The sequence below is a fragment of the Anneissia japonica genome, unplaced genomic scaffold (genome assembly GCF_011630105.1).
Source record: "Anneissia japonica isolate Jap-2015-1 unplaced genomic scaffold, ASM1163010v1 scaffold284983_len440753_cov197, whole genome shotgun sequence".
NCBI lineage: Eukaryota > Metazoa > Echinodermata > Crinoidea > Comatulida > Comatulidae > Anneissia > Anneissia japonica.
In genome coordinates this window covers 351,467-370,741 of record NW_022682882.1, presented here as the reverse complement: position 1 = coordinate 370,741, position 19,275 = coordinate 351,467, and the positions used below count along the sequence as shown (strand labels likewise).

General features: G+C 35.7%; 2 protein-coding genes across 2 annotated transcripts; both read left to right on the top strand.

Annotated features, from left to right (window-relative positions):
* The first annotated feature begins 1,501 nt into the window (after positions 1–1,501).
* Positions 1,502–14,501, top strand: LOC117111527 (RNA polymerase II subunit A C-terminal domain phosphatase SSU72-like). The gene is made up of 4 exons (XM_033254496.1): positions 1,502–1,692; positions 5,671–5,817; positions 11,311–11,569; positions 13,012–14,501. Exons 1-4 carry the CDS (start codon positions 1,610–1,612, stop codon positions 13,111–13,113), a joined length of 591 nt encoding a protein of 196 aa, XP_033110387.1. The 5' UTR covers positions 1,502–1,609; the 3' UTR covers positions 13,114–14,501.
* A 345-nt stretch (positions 14,502–14,846) lies between these two features.
* Positions 14,847–17,412, top strand: LOC117111436 (histamine H3 receptor-like). Its single transcript, XM_033254390.1, has one exon. It carries the CDS (start codon positions 15,964–15,966, stop codon positions 17,089–17,091), a length of 1,128 nt encoding a protein of 375 aa, XP_033110281.1. The 5' UTR covers positions 14,847–15,963; the 3' UTR covers positions 17,092–17,412.
* Positions 17,413–19,275: the final 1,863 nt, after the last annotated feature.

Sequence of the window (19,275 nt, the reverse complement as noted above, 5' to 3'; positions counted from 1 at the left end):
TGACACTGAAAAAAAAAAAAAAATATATATATATATATATATATATATAAAATAATCAGCATGCAAGTTGTAAACTGACTGTTCTATGTAATGGATTGGCGAGTCGAACGGTTGGTCTGATGGAAATGTAAATCAAATTAACTTTAATCTCATCATGAATGTTGTAATAATAAAAAGCACCTTCTATATGCGAACTTCATCACGCAATCAAATGCATAGGCTTGAAGCCTAGCGTGTTCAGGGGTGGCTCCAGCGAGGGTCGATGGGTCAAGACCCCCTTGGGGGAGCTTCTGCCCCCCCCCCACACCGTCGGGGAGAAAATCCACATCGAGGAGAAAATTAGGCCTATGTATTTTCTACATATAACTCTAAAATTGATTAAAAAAGCCTTTCAGATCCTAAATTGTAAAAATGTTTGGTGGATTCGCTCCCTGGGACCACTTTCGGAATATTTTAAGAGGTGCCAGGCCAAGCCCACTTTTCTCCCGTCGGGGATGTCCCCCCCCCCCGTCGTGGACCTTAGACCCCCTGGTGGCCACCCCAGCGAATGTTAATGTTTTCATACCCATACGAATCTTGATGTCGCCATCTTTGGTGAGTCATTCGGTCTGTACAGAATATTGTTGCAAAGAATTTTGGTGGAATGAGGTACAAATGAGATTAGTATGGCAAAATAGACTAATAATTGACGGTTTGTACTCGCAACTAGTATCGGATTGTCGATGCCAGAACTGCAGAGAGATACGCCAGTCGTATCTAACGCTAATCCGTGGCGTAACTAGCGAGATGTCCAGACTAGGCGATTGACGAACGCTAGTATTCGTGAGAAGTATGGTATTCGTATTCATAACCGCACGTTTTGTTTTCTGTTTACATCTATAGGCTTATTGTAAGTGGTCAAATCTTGGTCGAGTTCAAAATCATGGTGCATGACTGTCGTAACTCATGGCGGCGTACGCTAATCTGGAGTATGTTGCCGGATTATACCGTACGCCAGTGATACGCGCTAATGCTGGCGTTTACGCCCCTCACAAGTTCACACTACTCGATGAACTTGCGTAATTCGTTGTGTCTCTTCTTCTTCTTCTTCTTCTTCTTCTTTTTCATCTTCCAGATTAGTGCAAACTTCAATTTTGAAGGCTATATGTCTGAGCATAGGTAAAGTAAAGGATCAAAGGACTGTACGCACGCACTATGTTCGAGAGCCGGAGATGTTCGTCCTTTTTTGTTGAATTGCCTCCCATGGTGTAATCACCCTATTTGCACGGCATTTTCCCCCAGTTTTTAATTATTCAAAAATTAGTATCTCATTAACCGTTCTAAAGTTTTTTTGTCAAATATGCTTTTTTGTCTTAGAAAAATCAGTTGTACAAAATATCAATAAATTTATTTTCCTCCTCTGATCCGCCGGAGTCTGTGACTTTAATTGACAGTATATTATTCTGCTATTATACGTTATGCGAAACTCCTTTGGCGCTCCATACTATCATTGAGAATTAGAGAATTCCCCAGTCGCCCAAAAACGGCTAGGATATTTGCTAGTTTACAGTGCTGGTGTGCGTTCGTACTCCAGAGTAAATACCAATAATTGCAGTTATAATACTGAATTATGGCGCATAAAATGAAGTTAAGAATTGCCGTGGTATGTTCGAGTAATCAAAATAGAAGTATGGAAGCACATGGATTGTTGAGGTTAGTATAAATGATACATTTCAAAACATTGATTCTTCGGTGTGTAATCGACTACAGAGTCAAGTTAGAGAGATAGGGCCAAACTAGCCTAGCTAGGCTAGCCTACCTGGGCTAGGCCTAGCCTTCCCTACTATTTAACCTACTATTTATAGGCGGCGCCTACCGCCGCCACCGGATTTAGCCTAGCCGGGATAGCCTCATTTTAAGATCATTCTTCATAACACAATTTTTCGTGATTCATTCTTTGACACTAGAGTAATACTAATAGATAACCTAAAACTGGTGGAAAAAAGGTTGGTTAAAACTTAATATGCCCCTTTTCCATCCTATTTTTAAATATTCAAAAATCTCATTAAAAATTTAAATAACCGTTCCCAAGTTTTCCGTCAAATACCCTTGCTTGTGTCAGTTGTAGGCCTATGGCGATGCCTATTAAGAAAGTGTTTTTCCTCTGGAACCTGGCTTTAAAAAAAAAGATTCAATAAAGCATGAATATATTCCATTTAGACAGTTTTTAGCTCTAATCTCAAATTATTTGATATGACTAGGCTAGATTATAGATATGAAAAATACTGCACACTATCCCAGCAGTAATGATAAACAAAAAAAAAGTTATGGTTGGCAACTGACTGCAGTAGTGACACTGACCAATACCGAGATAGCGTGCGGTACCGTATTCCACTACCTAAAATATTTTTAATATCAAATATATATAATATATATATTATATATATCCATATATATATATATATACATATATATATCTATATGTATATATATATATAATTTTTTTTTTTCGTTTTCATTTTTATATTCATATAGGCCTACATATTATTTCTTCTTATATATAGTTTATATATATGTATATGATTTTTACCATAGTATATTTTTCCCGCGTTTTTATCTTGACTGCTGTCAAGCTTGTAGCTTGGCATACGCCCTTAAGGCTATTGTTCTTTTTTCTGTTATAGCGTTGCTTCACGTCTTATGTTGCTTTGTAGGACTCAGCCTTGAAATAAAAATAACCAACCATGCAAAAATATGAGAACAAAATATGCACATGATATAAATATTAACACATTTCATGCAGGTTATTTCAATGATTAATAATAACTCCTGTCTCTTATACACATCTAGATGTGTATAAGAGACAGTTATATACCTTTACCATACTGTCACCTCAAAAATGTATGTCACATGTCTAGATCGCCCACAAATATCACACCAAGACGTTACAGAACACAAACACCGTTTTAATTGATATATGTTTCATCAAAACAAACTTTTATTCATTCACCAAATATCGGATCAAACTATGCAAATTCAATATATAATGCATATAATAATATTAGACATACTTGTAAGTATGAACTAGTTTTGTCTATTTAACCAATTATCATGCATATTCAACCAATTATATCGATCAATAAAAATTGAACATGATTAAAGACATAAGTATTAGTGAATGTGTATAGGGAACATGATAAAATGGACATAAACAAAATAAAACTAGATTTGAACTTGTCACTGAGGACGAGTTTGGTGATCCGCCGTACGTTGACCCTCAGGAAGCGCGCACGGTGCTGATTTAAAAGTTTTATATGTTAAAATATGCTCTAATTAGTTTTTTTTTTAAAAAGAGTAATTTTGAGCATTTTAAAAGATTTACACATGCGTATGCACACGTCTCGATGCCCATGAGCACAGTATTGGCACAAAGAGTTGACTCCTGATATGAATACAATGTCAGGAACCCAAAATATGTAACATAACGTAATTTCCAGCTTCATTACTTGCTTTGCGTGGAAATGAACGTAAGGCGCGTAAATTATGTAAAGTTTTGGAATGCTGAAAATCACCTGAAACGTTGTTTAAATTTTCTGAAACCTTCATGTAACCTACATATCAGTCTGACAGCATCAAAATACAGTCTGCCGCCCTCTCTGTTCTATGTTTTCTACATCTTTCAAGAAAGAGAGATAAAGGGGCTCCAAAAATTCATTTTTTTTACCATGATCACGTTATCAAAATGAAAAATAAAAGGACACTTCCGAAAGAGAATTGTCTCAGCTATAACATACTCACAGGTGGGAACGATTGAACAAAAAATAACCGAGAAATGTTCAAATAAATTTAAAAATTAAGACGTTATAAATAAATATTTAGGGGTCACCTTTCATCCTAAGGAGCTATAACCGATTAAAAATAGACCTGATTTCAGCATATTTTTCACTGCACAAATCCGTGCAAAGATCCCTATGTTTGATGCGCACGTACGAAATTGCTATTGGCCATAAGATGACCGAAAAGAATGGAAATTTGTGAAAACAATTTCAGGAACCCAAAGTATGTAAAAAACGTAATTTCTTGCTTCCGTACCAGCTGAGCTTGTAAAAATGCACACGCGTAGTGGAACATTTCAAAAAAATTTGAAATGCTTAAAATGACCTGAAACATGCTCTAATTTAGTCTAATAACGATTTTGAGCATTTTGAAATTTTGACGCACGCGTACGTGCACGTTATGAAGTGCACGCGTACAATTAGGGTACATTACATTCAACATTAACCCGAAGTTAATGCTCACTTAATACGATTTCGAAATGGCAATTGGTTAGGCTGATATGATCGATAATGTAAAAATACAAAATTGCGCATAGACGCCATCACGCGTAACTGCGCACTTTGAAAACCTTATTGTGACTATTCCAGGCCAAGCTAAATGTTTGTTAAAGCGTGCATTTATGAATCTTGTGCCAATTTTGAGATATCGTGCTAACAAGATATGGGGAGAGACGTAGAATAAAAAAAAAAAAGATGATCTCTGACAATAACAAGAGGTGATCCGCTCGTGAAGCGGATCACCAATAATCAAAACTTCCCTCCACACTGGACCCCATACAGTACTCTGTGTGCCTCTTCCACTACAATTATGACCCCCGACTCTGTGCGCCTCTTCTACTAGCCTTCGATATTAACTCTTATCTTATCGCTTTCTGCCTAGCCTATGGTTCACGAACACCATGTATTGACCAAGATCAAACTGTATGCTGTAGAACTCCAAGACAGTGTCAAGGACACCTCCCACACGGCAATCCGTACCAAGGACTCAGCCTTGAAATAAAAATAACCAACCATGCAAAAATATGAGAACAAAATATGCACATGATATAAATATTAACACATTTCATGCAGGTTATTTCAATGATTAATAATAACTCTGCGGAAATCGACCCGTAATTTCCAAAATGCGCAGACAGATTTCTAGGCCTAATTTTTGCGTGGAGGGTATATCTCCGTGCAGGCCTTATTTTACAGTCTGGCATCTTTATTGACAAACATAATTTATTGAAAAACATATATGGTACAGTATGTACAGTACTTGCCATAGTCAAATCCAAAATGGCATTGAAAAATGGTTCGACTTAGATATAATTTGACTTACAGTTCATGGTTAATTAATTACCTTGAATTACCTTGAACCTTAGGACTAGAAAACACAACAATTTGGCATGTAAAATAAGATCGACTTAGAAATTATTTGAATTAGGAAAAGACGACTTAGGCAAGTTTAGCTGTATATCATAGAGTACTACAGTGTTACGTCACGATACCATGTGATACTACTCCGTTGCTATCGATGCAAAATGACAAACCATTGATCCCAATTCCTAACATAATTATTAAGATGTTGTATCTTACTTTTTCTTTGTAAATTTTAATTGATGATTAAATGTGTGTTTGATAACTAATATAATGTGAGCTTTTGTATTTTTAGTACATTTTGATGGTAAAATATTAGATTTTAAAATGCCTATTCCACAAAGCTTATGCAGTCATTCAGGCGTAATGAACGGTAACCTACGTCTGTTGACAAGAGAGAGTGGTACTCTATATTTATATATTTGTGAAATATATTAAATATTTAATGAATTAAATAATGCCTAATTTTAGCAATTTCTCTCTCTCTCTCTTTCAGTAAAAAGGGATTTATTGTAAAATCATTTGGAACCGGTGTGAATGTTAAACTGCCAGGATCTGCTCCAGATAAACCAAACATTTATGAATTTGATGGAACAACATATGAGCAGATGTACCAGGATCTTACCAAAAAAGACCGAAGCTTGTATCCCAAGTCTTTAATTTTTATTTACTTATATATATTTTGTTCTATTATAAATTCTTGAACAGTATTTCAAGAAGTATTTTTCTTTTTTGCTCTTGACTGTAAAGGCAAATGGTAAGACTTTACAGAATGTACCAGGTTGAATGATCACTCTAAATTTTCAAATTCACTCCTGTTGAAAAGTTAGCTTAAGACAAGCAAGCCTTTCAAAAATCTGTTGAATGTCCATATATAGTCATGATGTGCCTATATATGTTCATGATGTGATGTCATCATGACCATATTTAGGCATGTGACATGTCAAATATAATTTTATAGTCTGCACAGGGTTTATTTTATTCATTAAAAGAACTAATAAATAGTACATATATCATATATAATATTACATTATCCAATTAGACCAGCTTATTTTAATATCCAAATTGACAATTCTCCAATTGGATCAGCTTATTCTTGGGCCGTTGTGAAGCATGAATGCTTATAATTATATGGCCCACTCTTCCTCAAGTCACAATAGTATATTGTTCTGGCATAAAAATTTTGATGGGTGCCGATCCAGTCCATGCGCTAGGTCAAAATATGATGGATTTCTAATTTTTTCTATTACACTTTAGTCACTGATTTAGGATGCATGCATTCCTAGTTAACACTGGTCAAATTGGCATTCTCCAATTGGATCATCCTTTTTTGAAATCCAAATTGGCCTTCTCCAATTGGATCAGCTTATTTGAAATCCAAATTGACATTCTCCAATTGGATCAGCTTATTTGAAACCCAAATTGACATTCACCAATTGGATCAGCTTATTTGAAATCCAAATTGGCATTCTCCAATTGGATCAGCTTATTTGAAATCCAAATAGGCATTCTCCAATTGGATCAGCTTATTTGAAATCCAAATTGGCATTCTCCAATTGGATCAGCTTATTTGAATCAAAATTGGCATTCTCCAATTGGATCAGCTTATTTGAAATCCAAATTGGCATTCTCCGATTGGATCAGCTTATTTGAAATCCAAATTGGCATTCTCCAATTGGATCAGCTTATTTGAAATCCAAATTGGAATTCTCCAATTGGATCAGCTTATTTGAAATCCAAATTGGTATTCTCCAATTGGATCAGCTTATTTGAATCCAAATTGGCATTCTCCAATTGGATCAGCTTATTTGAATCTAAATTGGCATTCTCCAATTGGATCAGCTTATTTGAAATCCAAATTGGCATTCTCCAATTGTATCAGCTTATTTAAGATTCAGATTTATTAATTGATTAGGATTTCATTGGACCCATCAACAACATTTTCACGTCATACAAATGCTTTGTTTCATTTCTGCTTATATTTTAATCAATGCACTGTACATTTTCACAGGTGATGTCAATCTGCGAGAATTATTTCATATTGAGATATAAATTTTTAAAAACACCTAGAACTAGCAGTTACCAATTCCTCATGCTTTTAAAACCAAAGTGCTTTTCCATTTGATCCCAGAATGGATAGAAAAGGATGTTTAAATTTTAACAGCATGAACTTTGTGCAATTAGCTGTTCATGCTACTCTTACTATCAGTTGACATAGTGATTCTTTCAAGCTCAATCTAGAAGCCATTAGCAGGTACAACAAATAAAATATCCAATTATTGTACAACACAGAAAAAATATGCACACTATTAATGGTGCATTTTAACATCACCAATATTTTATTCTGGATTGTTTAGGAACCAGGTGAGGGAGAAAATTTTTGTAACAATATTTGTGTAAATGGCTTCTAAATTGCTCTTAGCAATCTTATGCTCACTCAGTACAGGGTAGCCTTTTGTTTATTCCATAATGGTGTCTACTTTGTCAATTAAAAAAAAAAAAAACAATGAATAAAGGTCTTCTACTGTACGCTATAACAGTTGTGCTTGATTATGCTTTTGGATGATTCCCATTGTCTTTAGTTACCTTCAGTTTCCCCTCTCAGGCTTGCAGGTTTAGTTGTTTAGAGGTCAAATCAATTATAATATACAATCAATATTTAATATAATTTCCAAACAACATTAAAAAAATAATGATAACAGTGTATCTTATTTTACAATTGTGAATTTATAAACTACTATGATAGTAAAATAATAATAGTACACTAAAGTAATAGTAATACTTTAATAATTTTAAAGTCTTTTTGTTTTTATTTATGGCCTTATGAGGAAAATGCGAATTCAAAACACAGCTAAGTGCAGTATTCCAGAGTGGGTTTTCATCATACTCATCGTTATTCAAACGTTTGCACACGGTCTATAAATGTAATGGAATATAATGATTGTCCCACAGGAAATTAATTTCAACAGGTGTCAATTGATAATGTACGACTCTTGTAATGTTATCAATAACCGCTTGCTACTGTAAGATCTACTATGAGGTTGTGTCCCTGTGACTGAGCCTATTTAAATTATTATAATTCCAATCCATACAAATTGATGAATAATAAGTAATGGTGTTAATAATAGCAATATCAATAATGATAATATAATTATTCAAGAAATTAACATCAGCTTCAGCTTTTCTGCATTTTTTAATATAATTCCATGGCAGAGATGAACATTCCCAGTTGTGTAACCAATAACTACAAAGTACGAAACTACACTACTGTAGCTCTCCATGTTTTTCTTTCCCAAGAACTCGCGTCTCCTTTGTCCCGTTACATTCATCGTAGATTCGCGTGTACTGTGATATTAGGAGGCGAGGACAACCACTGCCGTTTTCATTATGCCTGTACTCAGTTTGTCTGATTTAAGCAGTTTCAAGATGCGTAATTTTATCTTTGTGCAGAGTCAAAACTGCGCAGTTTCCGCAAGAGATTTAACATATCATTTACCATTGCGAATTTTGCAGTTATTTATTTTTTATTTCGAAAAAACTGAAATAAATGCAGTCTGTTCCACTAATTATGTACTTTTAATAATCATTAATACTTCAAAGACGCATTTTATGACCAATGTCGGAAATTCTCATAGTTGTGCTAATTTCCGAAAATCTGACAAACTGTGCAAAACAGAGACGCCAATTGTTGTTTTTAAGGAGTTATTCTGTACCGAGGATTTATTATAAAGTGTACAGTAACTGTAAAATGTACAGAATCTAGTGTACAGCAGTTAAAATTGCTCCTTGAAAATGACAGTGCATTTCTGTAAATATATGATACCGGACCGCTATCTACAAGAAGTCTTGTCTCGCGGCTGTATTTTCCAAAGTATCCAATGCATTATAGAACATTTGCATCCTGCTATGGAACCGACTGTAGGGCCTTTGATACATTTCTGGATCATCTGAATAATACAGTACCTTAAACGAGGAAGAAACCAATCCAACATACCTTGCACAAGAACGCAAGCCGTCTGGTGTAGCCTCACACTTACTACTCATTTCGATGTTTTTTATGTTCAGGATCCAACGTAAGTCAATATCAGTGAATTCTATATACAGGTACATAGAATAACTATTTCAAAATAGGTCGTTCACTTGACTCTGGATGTCGTAATTAATCCCAGTGCTCATTAGGTCTTGAGGGAAGAAGTTTATTCTGCCTTGAATGTTGTTGAAGTGCGTAGATTCTTTATAACTGTTCTTATTATCCAACATTTGTGTTTTGGATAATCAAGAATATCAGTTTCAAAATTGCTGAACTGCGAAGATTTTTGACACGTTTTGGTACTTTATTCAGAATTGTTAAGGATGTTGAAGTGCAGAAGTGATATAAATGCAATATAGAGCGATCAAAAGTACTGCACAGTATCAAACAGTATTTTAAAAATGCGGTAGCAAAATCAATACATGTACGTTGAATAAAGGACCCTTTGACAGTTTCAGGATGCCAAGTGGTACTGTACTTTGTATTTGATACTCAAAACACTGAATAAAGAACCATTTGACATCTTCAAAGTTTCAAAGACTTTTTAATCATCCATTAGTTTTTAATTCAAAATGTGTCAGGCTGTTATTTTTTTATATTTAAATATCGAAAATTTAACTTCTTAGGCGTTGAAATGTAGTTAAAATAATTCATTGATATTCAAAAAAATAATAACGATTTAATATCTTAAATTATGTTCAAATGTTTGATCTAAAAAATATACTAAAAAAGAGGTTAAATTTTGGATTGGGAATTCATATTTTTTGGATACAGTATTGGCAATGATTTATGGACAGGCCTGTCTAAATATCAAGAAGCTTTTGAACATTATATTTGAATTGATGGATTTTTAGACATCCAACAAGGCTGAATTGAATTGACTTTGACACTTTTAGTTTAGTACAAGTCTACAGTAAATATCAACGGGAAAGGTGAGTGGTATTTATATTGAAACAGCGCTAATGACTAGTCGACGTAGAACACGCAATCAGAAAACTGGAAGTTGATAGAAGAGGTGATGGCCATATTAAATGTTTGATGCAATATTAGCTTATAGGTGAAATCTTGGACACTAACGTTAACGTCCCATTTTATGATTTGGAAAAACAATCATTCAGGTATAATCAGATTAACTGATTATGATCCTCGATATGAATCTAACAAAACACAGTAAATCGTCACAAACATTTTTTTGCCGGCCTTTCTCGGGGTTATGGATACACGCCACAGAAAGAAAAAGGGCACTTCAGTGTATAACATAAGCTTTAATGACGTGTGGGGAACCGTATTCTGTCTTGTCATCCTCCCATGTAATAATAAATACATTCTTCTATAGCGCATTCCGCAAAAAGCCTCAATATTTCAAAGAAAAGAAAAACAAGTAGTAAATGATTTTGAATTAAACTGCTGTACTTAAACAAAAAACCGCAAAAAGCCTCAATATTTCGAAGAAAAGAAAAACAAGTAGTAAATGATTTTGAATTAAACTACGGTACTTAAACTAAAAATAGTTCATTAAACCATGTGCGCTATCGGTGTAAGTATCCAGACAGGGCTCCACCCATTAATGTTAAAAACAATGTCGCTGTCACACCCGGGTGCACACAGGCACTCCGTTAGGCAGTATGCTGGGTTCCTCTAGCTCCCACCTCAGAATAAGCCAAAATAATATTAGATTAGCCTTAAAATTATTCTCATAAATAACCTCCATCCCCTAGAAAGAAAAAATCTGCTGACTTTACCAGCATGTGTAGGCCTTTATTTTTCCCCCCCCTGGCGCCACCCCTGGTCATCGTTAATTATAATTTACAGTATATCATTTTATTGGTATGCAAACTTCAATATTTCTTAATGGACAATCAGATGGCCTGCACATAGAATGGTATATTGAATAGGCTGGACCGAAATCGACGGATAAACCACATTTTTTCCCTTCCACGTGAAATTTAAAAGAGGGACTGTTAAAATGTTAATTAAGTCGGAACTTTAATTGCAATTTTAAAGTTATTAAAGCATCATCATTGTGTATTTGTTAAGTATAGTCCGTATCATTCTATGTCATTTTATTTATTATTCAAACTGCAATATTCCTTAATGGACAATCAGATACACACAGAATGGTATTCTGAATATGCTGGACCGAAATCGACGGATTAAACCACACCCTGAGAGATTTCAGTCTTGCAAAGAAACATTTGACGTCATAATAACTGCCGAAGAAAGAGTGTACGACCAGGTGATTGAAGATCTTCAGTCACGTGAGCAGACGTCTTATCAACCTGTACACGTAATCAATATTGATATCCAGGACAATCATGACGAGGCGACACTCGGTGCTTTCCAGGTTCTTGAGCTTTGCACCGTGGTAATTTTTTTAATTTAAAAAAAAAAATTGATATGGAGTTTTCGATTGCGCGACTTTCGCGACAACGGTATCTAGATCGCAACATCACCAAAAGTCATCTGCGCATGCGACGACGTTGAGCTTCTCTGGTCACCTGAAGTCTAGGACACGGGGTTTCCCCCCCCCCCCCCCCCCCCCCCACACACACACACCTATGCCAGTGGCGGAGTTAGAGGTGGGGTGGGGGAACTCCTCCACTCTTACTTTCCGTTAAAAATAACATACAATGCTAAATTATAATATAGTACCGTACTTTATTTGTCCTCATTTAGCATGAAATTGGAAATTTTGGGATCTGAGGGCCGTGACAGCAGCCGCAGTGCAGCGCCACCCGCACATACATATACAAATATGTTCCTTATCTTGCCTAACTCTCTCTATGTGAGGGTTATAGGTGGAGCCAAGATACTCAAATTAAAACCCGACGCTGGCCTGGTTTAAACTTGGATCTTCAGCACAAAAAGCAGGAACAATAATATGTAGTAAAAATTAACCCAAATTAACGAAAGTGCTAGAAGATTAAGGCCCTTGCACCCCTAGTGCAAGGGGCTGCCCTAAGACTCTTGCTCCGGTCACAGATTCACGCCCCTCCCCCTTCTTAACGGCTGGATCCGCTCCTGTACGTTGCACACAGCGGCGGAAAAAGCGTGGGGCTGGAGGCTTAAATCCACCACTTTTCCCCATCTCAGACAGTCAAACACGAATTGTCGGACCGTCACTGCCCCACATCGGACAAATCCTGGCAGCCGCGACATGGTTGTAAAGAGAGCGCAGGACGGTGTTACGGATGAGTGAATGCGTCAGGTGGTCGTCGTCGCGCGCAAATCAAAAGCTCCATACAGTAATTATAATTGATCTGCAACCTTCAATGCAACTGGTGTTATCATGTTACCATGTCAACTAGTAAGTTGTCTGTGCACTACTCGATATATTAGTGTCAATATGTTGTGATTTTACTGTGAAATTAATGTACCACTCGTAAGGTTATTGGAATCGATTTTGTCCTTTCATTCCATGCCCAATTATTTATATGGTTTTTTTGCAAGTTCATCGACTATTCATTTAATTAATACTGTATAAACTAATAATTTTTTTATGGGGCCTGACCATAAAACAACAGCATGTGACTTACGGAAGAAATATTGTGATGCAACTATAGATTATATGAAAACAAAATTCTCCCATTAGAAACAAGGAATTAACCAGTCATAATATTTATAACCTGTATTATATCTATGTAATGAAGGTGTGGCTCCAGTGGTTAAGAGGTTATACTTTCATTACAAACCGTATATCCTATACCTATAGTAGTAATATAGAACAGAGGATTATAATCCACCTATCCTCAAAAAATCTAAAGGTTATATAACCACACTGAAAAAGTTTATCTTAATGCATTTCAGATGGAACGAAGTAGAGATCTTGAGGACGACATAGACGAGATACTACAGGAATTTGAGCAGAAGTATGATCGTGAACTGTTGCATTCTGTGGCGTTTTATTGACGATAAATTACTAGGCACATGGAGTTGTTATAGTGAGGCCCTACCACTGAAAACAGTAGAAAGGAACGCTTTAATAGACAGCTGGTAAAGCGCCGTCAACTTTTCACAAAGCTGATTGGTCGCTCGAATCTGGGCGTCTTCCCAGTTGCGTCAGGGAGCTACCCAGTGTAACGATTGCATTGAAAACATTGTGCGACAGTGTATTAATTTCAGGAAACCAGGCTCTGGACGCCGTAGCCCTACATCATAACACATATTATTATCGAACTGAGCGTGGATCCGCACAATATTTGTGCTTAGCTTCTATAGTTTGCTACTTATACTGGCAGGAAAATATGTCTATAGGCTGAGGAGAGAACAAGGCTGGCACCATGATTTGCCCGACGGATGGGCCCCGATGTCTCTGACGGGGTCCCCAGTACCCCGACGAAAACATAAATGTGCGTTGCCAGGAGTTGTCCAGAACTACTGGAAGGGGAAAATCTAACAATTTAGGGATTTGAAAAGCTTGCGTAAACCAAGGAGGTATAAAATAATAAACTTTGAAATTGCATAGAACTTTTTTCTCCATGAAAATGTGTGGTTTTTCTCCCCGACCCCCCGCCGGTGGTCCCTTCTAGTAGTGGCCCTCCCCTAGGGACGAAGCGGTATGCCATTAATTAAAATAGTAATTGTTATTTTTTATTATTAAAGTATATATGCATTATATACACATTTTAGAGATATACTGTCGTCATAATCAATTTTAAAACACTCGGTAATTTATAATAGACATTAATTTTTTTACTACCAATATAACCACATCAACGAAACAGAAAAGTTTTGGCTAAAGATATAGATATTTACAACAGAAACCCGTGGTTTGATTAACAAACAAAATGTAAGGTATACAATAAATACAGAAACGGTATTGTATTTATACATGTCTGTTGATTGGTGAATATTTTACTTATTTTCAATAGTAATTATAAAAAAGTAAAGAAAATCAAATATGTTAAATCGTGGTTTTAGCTAGGCCTGATCATAATCTTTAACATAATCTCGACCACTGCGGTTATATAGCAGTAATTCATTAATGAGCGCATAAACAATGACCTAATGATATATTCCGTCTCTGTAAAATAATATTCATTTATTGATTAAGCTATTTTAAATTTTAAAGAAATAAATTATTTTTCACGAATATTCTCTGAACTAACGTTTAATGTACGGAATGTTATATAATTATAGTTAAATTATTGCCAGTAGTAGTAAAATCATATTTCTCTCTTGGAATTTAAAAGATACTCTTTCCGTTATTGGCAGTGATGGATATACATATCACCCAGCACCTTTGATTGTACGGAAATCTTTTATTCAATAAATCCGCCATTTATTGGGCGAATAGATTTTGTAGTCACTGGTGTCATTGAAGCAGTGGTGGCGCCAGCGGGGTGGGGGCAGGGACCACCGTCGGGGAGATCTGCCCTTCCACATCCCCCCCCCCCCGTCGGGGAGACAAAGCACAATTCGCCGGGACAAAAACAAATTATATGTATTTTCTACATATTAGTAGACTCTAAAATAGATTAAATAAGCCTTTGAAACCCCTAAATTGTCAAAATTTTCGGGGGATTCGTCCCTGGACCACTTTCGAAACCTTTTAATCGAAGCTCGACCACGCCCACTTTGCTTTCGTCAGGGAAATCTGACCCTTCGTCGGGGGCATCGGCCCCACGTCGGGGACCTCGGCCCCATATGGAAACGTTGTATCATTTGCTCTCCAAGGTCGCCTTAACCATTGGGGAAAACTGAATTTTTTAAACAAAAGTACATTTTTGGTACTAAATCTATGATTTTCTTGTAATGGCCCAAACGGATTATGTTGTGAAAATTATTAATCTACCAATTCGTGAAAAAAAAGGGGAAAAAATCGCTACAGTTTTGTCGGAAAACGCCGATTTACAACAGCTACAGTATAGGGAATTTTAAGAAATTTGACGTTTTTGGCTGTTCCGAGCTCGTTTCTAACTACAGTATCTCACTCACAGACTATTCGAGTTCGAGTTGGCCCAAGTGGATTCGTGGAGGGAATACAATAAGCTTGAGCCTGATATAAAACTTAGTAGGTCTATGATTGGTTGGGTAGAGTTTTATCGGAAAATAAGAAAATATTAAAACCATCTAATCCACGATTGGCTCTCATGGGGTCAAAAAATCTCACAAGCCTGATAGTCTGATTCACTGGTATGACGTCATACTTTGCTTGACTTGTGCTCGCAGTGTTTGACTTCTTTTTTCGTTTAATTTGGCCTAATTTAGTTATCAGTTGGATTTTTTGTGTGCTGTTAAAGGTTATTCATTTATATTTCCTTTATTAAAAAACAAATGTCCTAAGACAAGATACTTGCAGCAATTAGGCTATATTTCCGCAAAAAAATGCAATTTATAGTCTGGACCGTTTGAAAATCTCCGTAGGGGTGTAGGGTAGGGCTAAGCCAATCCCTCCAACACGAAAGCGTGGACTGGGGGAGAAGAGAGATCTCAACATTTGTTCACTCTACATTGTATTATGTGTATTAATATGTGTTCAAATACAAGTTTTAACAAAAGAATATTTACTGCGCAAATTGAATTTTGTTAGTATTTAGCCACATAAAAACAAACCCAATTATTTTAATTGGCCGATCCTAACTACCTGTACAGCAGGGTTTATTTGACCTCAGTTCGCTGCTTTCGTGATAGCTGAACTAGCAAATGATAAAAAGTGGCGCCACCCCTGCATTGAAGCTTGAACTATAATAGGTCCATGCTTGAACCATATAAGACGAAGGATACCAATTATCAGTCCTTTCAGGTCCGTCTGCAATCATGGTTAGTTATCTTGAAAATGCAACTCAGTTATCGACAACAATAAGTGAAAATGAATTTCAAATTAGCGATGAGGTTTTCACATTTGGAGTCGTTATGATCTGGATAATCACATGTATTACAGTTTTTGGAAATTTGTTAGTCATATTTTCTTTTATTCGAGATAAAAGCATACGATCAAAACCCGCAAATATTTTTGTATTGGTATTATCAATTGCTGATACCACAGTGGGAGTCGTCTCTCTTCCCTTTGCCAATTTCTGGGTTATGTTTGGTACATGGATATTTGGTGAAACTGTGTGCAAAATCAATCTATTTTTGGATTTCTCGGCTTGTGCGATTTCAACGTGGTGTATATTGTTACTCACTCTCGATCGCTACTGGATGGTAAAGAAACATTTGAGATACAAAGCGTTTATGACACATCGGAAGGCTAGAATCCTGTCAGCGGTGGTTGTTCTTTATTTTACCTTATTTTACGGAATAAATGTTTTCTTCTGGAGGTTAATATCAACTGATGAGGTAGATTATACAGAAGAATGTTTTTTAGCAGCAGGAGAGATCTTAATATTTAATATTGTAATAATCTTTGTTGAGTTTCTACTTATATTGGTTCTCCTCATATACTGGAATAGTAATGTCTTCAAAGTAGTTGTCGACTGGTCGACTGGTAAATCTCTCCGAAGAGACATTCAAGCAAAGTTGAAAGAAACCAAAACTATAAGGGCAATACCTACGAACACAAAATCCCCAGTGATATCACCCAGCAAGAATGAGGGAATTCGGGTTTTCCAAGGTACTCAACGAAACGAGATACAAAAAGCTGCCACCATGCTAGGAGCAGTCGTTCTTGGGCTCCTTGTCTGCTATACTCCATATTATATTGTTCTTATACTTGGCACACTAGGGGTCGTAGAGATAAACGACTTTATTTTGACCAGCGTGGACTATTTTCTGTGGTTTAATTCGTGCTTAAACCCAATATTGTACGCCGCGACTAACGAACATTTCCGAAGAAATTTTGTCGAAATTTTGAGTTGTAGACAAAAGAGCAAGCTGAATAAACATCTCCGGAAAGCTTCTAATTCTGCCACGTCAACACTACAAGCCGTGCACATGCCGCGTTAACATTGTTTCGAAACATTTAGCGAAGTGATTTAAATCATGCTGTAAAGAATAGAGTGGACAAAATTAATTCCCGTTGAAGCTTTAAAATAGATATAAACTTTCACATGTTTAAAAATATTCTTATAGCTTAACTTTTGAAATTCAGATGAAACCAACAATAAGCAACGGTTTGTACACTTTATAAGTTATTCGCATAATCTAATAGCTATTCTTTTAACGGTATTTTATGTTTTTTGTTTAATAGCATTCCGGGGATAAAGGATAGGCCTCTATACCCATTTATGTGCTTGATTATTTCGCAATAAAATATAATAATTTTAAGAGAATTTGTATTGTTTTTTGTTTTGTTTTGTTTTGTTTTGTTTTTGTTTTTTATAACAACGAATTATGTAGGCCTACTCATTTATATATTATCTTGTTGGCACTTGCAAACTTGAAATCATGTATTATTATCAAATGCCTTATCAGAAGAAAATATTTTTAGAATATCTTAGTAATTTATTTGGTTTAAATAACTGTATGGAAAATTACTTATTTATTAACTCCCAAACGTTCAAAATGTCGAATTAGAAATTGGGACATTCCTTATAATAATTATTTTTTACTCCGCTTATGGAACTTCCGTTGATTTCGATCAAATATTTGAGGTAGCATGGAGTAAAGAGGAATCCCCATTCTTAAACCAATGCAGTATATTTATATCACAGTAGGTATTCGATGTGTGAGATGAATTTCAGCTTGTGTACCGGTACTAAATATATTCATAATTCAATCATTCGAAGATTTGTCAAAAAGTAGGACAATTTAGGGTTGGACGGAACCGAGACAGATTTTAACCAAAGTGACCGTTTTATATATGACTAATTTATTCTTTAATTCTAAGATAATTAGTTTTTATTAGGTCATTTGTTGGTTCGTTTTTATTTATTCATTTTTTTGTGTGTATTTTGGCTGAATAAAGAATGAATCTTCTCGGTTTTTGCTTCTCCTAAATTGTTACAATGTGGTGTTCCACAGGGGATCCGTTCTTGGTCCTTTGCTCTTTTCACTCTATATTTTCCCCGTCGCTAAGATTATTCGTTCTCATCCTATCCACTTCCACATTTATGCTAACGTTATCCAGCTTTATCTTCCATTTTATCCATTCACTATTCACAAACAAGTATCGACAAAATGCATATCTGTATATCTGAAATAGAAAGCTGGCTCTCCCAAAACATGCTTAAATTAAACCCCTCATTTCTGTGGAACGACTTATCATTGTCAGTCGAAAGTCACCCTCCTTTGATTCATTTAAACTGAATTTAAAAATCTGTTTCAATCCATCTAGTCTACTGTTTCTGCGTTCATATCTAGATTGTCTTTTTACGTTTCTATTTATTACTCCACTACTTTATTCAATCCATGCTCTATGCATACTTTCGCGCCTTTGATCATTTATTTTGAAGTTGGCACATACTGTTTGTTTATTATTATTATTATTAATAACAATAATAATAATAATAATAATAATAATTATTATTATTATTATTATTATTATTATTATTAGTCACCCTATTTTATAATGCAACGTTCATAAAAAAAAATATTTGTCAGTTGTTTGGGCCCCTCTATTTCGAATTCCTGGATCCGTCACTGGCAACGAACACACACAAAAAATACAGTGTCTCGAATAAGGGTCATTTACATACAGTGGCGGATCTCGGAGGTGGTGATCGCATGAAATTGTTTAAATAAGAGATTACTATGGCAAAAATCATGATCTTCCCATTACAACCTCCTAGACCCATACAATAGGAGAGGAAATCTCAACCCCTTCCCTACTCGAACCATGTTTTTGCGGTGTCAATTTGTGAAACCTTGGCAACAATACCCAAGGGGTGGGCTTAGCGAAAAGGTCCATTTCTCCATCAATGTCAGCTACTCCCAAACAGTCTCCCAAAATACGTGATGATAGCAAGAAATTATGTTAAGTCGATGGAAAATGTTTAATGTTTATCAGGATAAATTATCGGTAAGGTTTTATCTCTTATAAGTTAGACCATGGTTAGACATAGTCTGTAAAATTAAATCCCATACGCAATTACTTTTAACGAGACATTCGTGCTTTCGAAAAATAAAGCGATCAAAATCCCCGCCCAATCAATAATTTATATCCCAATTTCGTGCTCGGTTTCATCATTA